The sequence below is a fragment of the Apaloderma vittatum genome, unplaced genomic scaffold (genome assembly GCF_000703405.1).
Source record: "Apaloderma vittatum isolate BGI_N311 unplaced genomic scaffold, ASM70340v1 scaffold26637, whole genome shotgun sequence".
In the NCBI taxonomy this organism is placed as follows: Eukaryota; Metazoa; Chordata; class Aves; order Trogoniformes; family Trogonidae; genus Apaloderma; species Apaloderma vittatum.
This window is the reverse complement of record NW_009726075.1, coordinates 466-1,653: the sequence shown is the minus strand read 5'-3', so window position 1 is coordinate 1,653 and position 1,188 is coordinate 466. Positions and strand designations below refer to the sequence as shown.

At 56.6% G+C, this 1,188-nt stretch overlaps 1 protein-coding gene across 1 annotated transcript in view; it reads right to left on the bottom strand.

Annotated features, from left to right (window-relative positions):
- LOC104276733 (CUGBP Elav-like family member 6) overlaps positions 1 to 264 on the bottom strand; it is a gene marked incomplete at its 5' end in the record, with an annotated part of 4,100 nt that extends 3,836 nt beyond the window's left edge. The window contains 2 exons of the mRNA XM_009873154.1: positions 7 to 52; positions 136 to 264. Coding sequence (XP_009871456.1) covers positions 7 to 52; positions 136 to 264 — 175 coding nt within the window. The remainder of the gene's footprint in view (positions 1 to 6; positions 53 to 135) is intronic.
- Positions 265 to 1,188: the final 924 nt, after the last annotated feature.

Here is a 1,188-nt window from a genome sequence, read left to right as displayed (position 1 = left end):
TGGCGGGCAGCCGGCGCCGGGGCGTGGCTGCCGTATTTCACAAAGGCACAACCTAAAGGCAGAGAGGGGAGATGGGAGGGCTCAGATTTGGGAGTCAGCAGCTCACGGGGGCTCACCTGGCTCCTCAAATCCCACCTTTGCTGGCTCCGTCGGGCCCTCGGAGGATGGTGCACTCCTCGATCTGGCCGAAGGGCTCAAAGAGGCGCCGGACGTCGTCCTCGCTCTGCTGCTTCCCCAGCATGCCCACAAAAAGCTTCCTGTCTTCTAAAAACAAAACCGAGCCCGTCAGAGAGAGGGATGGCACTCCCCGTCCTGTCCTTCTCGCTCCCTGTTCGCGAAAAAGAGAGCCGGAGCCTGGGGAGGGAGCGATGCTGATCTGGTGGCAAAGATGCGGGGTTTATCACCTCCATCCCACAAAGCACTCAGGGTGGGAAAATCTCTCCCACAGGGAAATTGCAGAGGGGTGAAGCCAGGAAGAGCTGGCTTCTGCTTCAGGGGTCAGAGCTGAGGATTTTTCCAGGGACACAGGAGCCGGCTGCCCTGGCAGCGGTGCAAGATGCAGTCGGGAAACAAAAGAGAGCCCACGAAACAGTGGCGATCGCCTTTGTGCGATCGACTCACAGAACAACCCACAGCCTCCGGCTATGCCCAGGGGACATAAATAACCCAAACACGGGAGAAGGGAGAGTAAATAATGAGAATTTCATGATTATTACCAGCATCTGTCTTGCGCAGCCGCACGCTCCCGCTGCGCGCTTAATGGCATTTGACAAAGGAAATAAGGTGCCCCTGTCAAGAGCGTTGCCGGGGAAATAAATAAATAATGTCAGGGGGACGATTAACGCTCTGTCCGTTAAGGTACTGGGAAAATTAGTTAAGGGAATAGGGCTCGCACGTCGTCTCGTTAAACGTAAACCATCTTGGCTGAGGGGAGCAGGCTCGGCGGCTGAGCATCGCCTCCGGGGCGAGGGGGACGGGAACAGGCACCCAAGCTCGCCCATCGATTTTTAATCCTTCATCAATTACGCTCAGTAAGTGGGTAATTTATTTGCTGGGTCCCTCCGGGACATGCTGGGACCAGCTCGTGCAGCGTTTAATAACGTGTTTGGAACGGGGTGGTGGGGATCGCGAGCATCCCGCTGGCTCGTGGCATCAAGAACGTCGGCGTTTTTTTGATCGAGTCCCTGC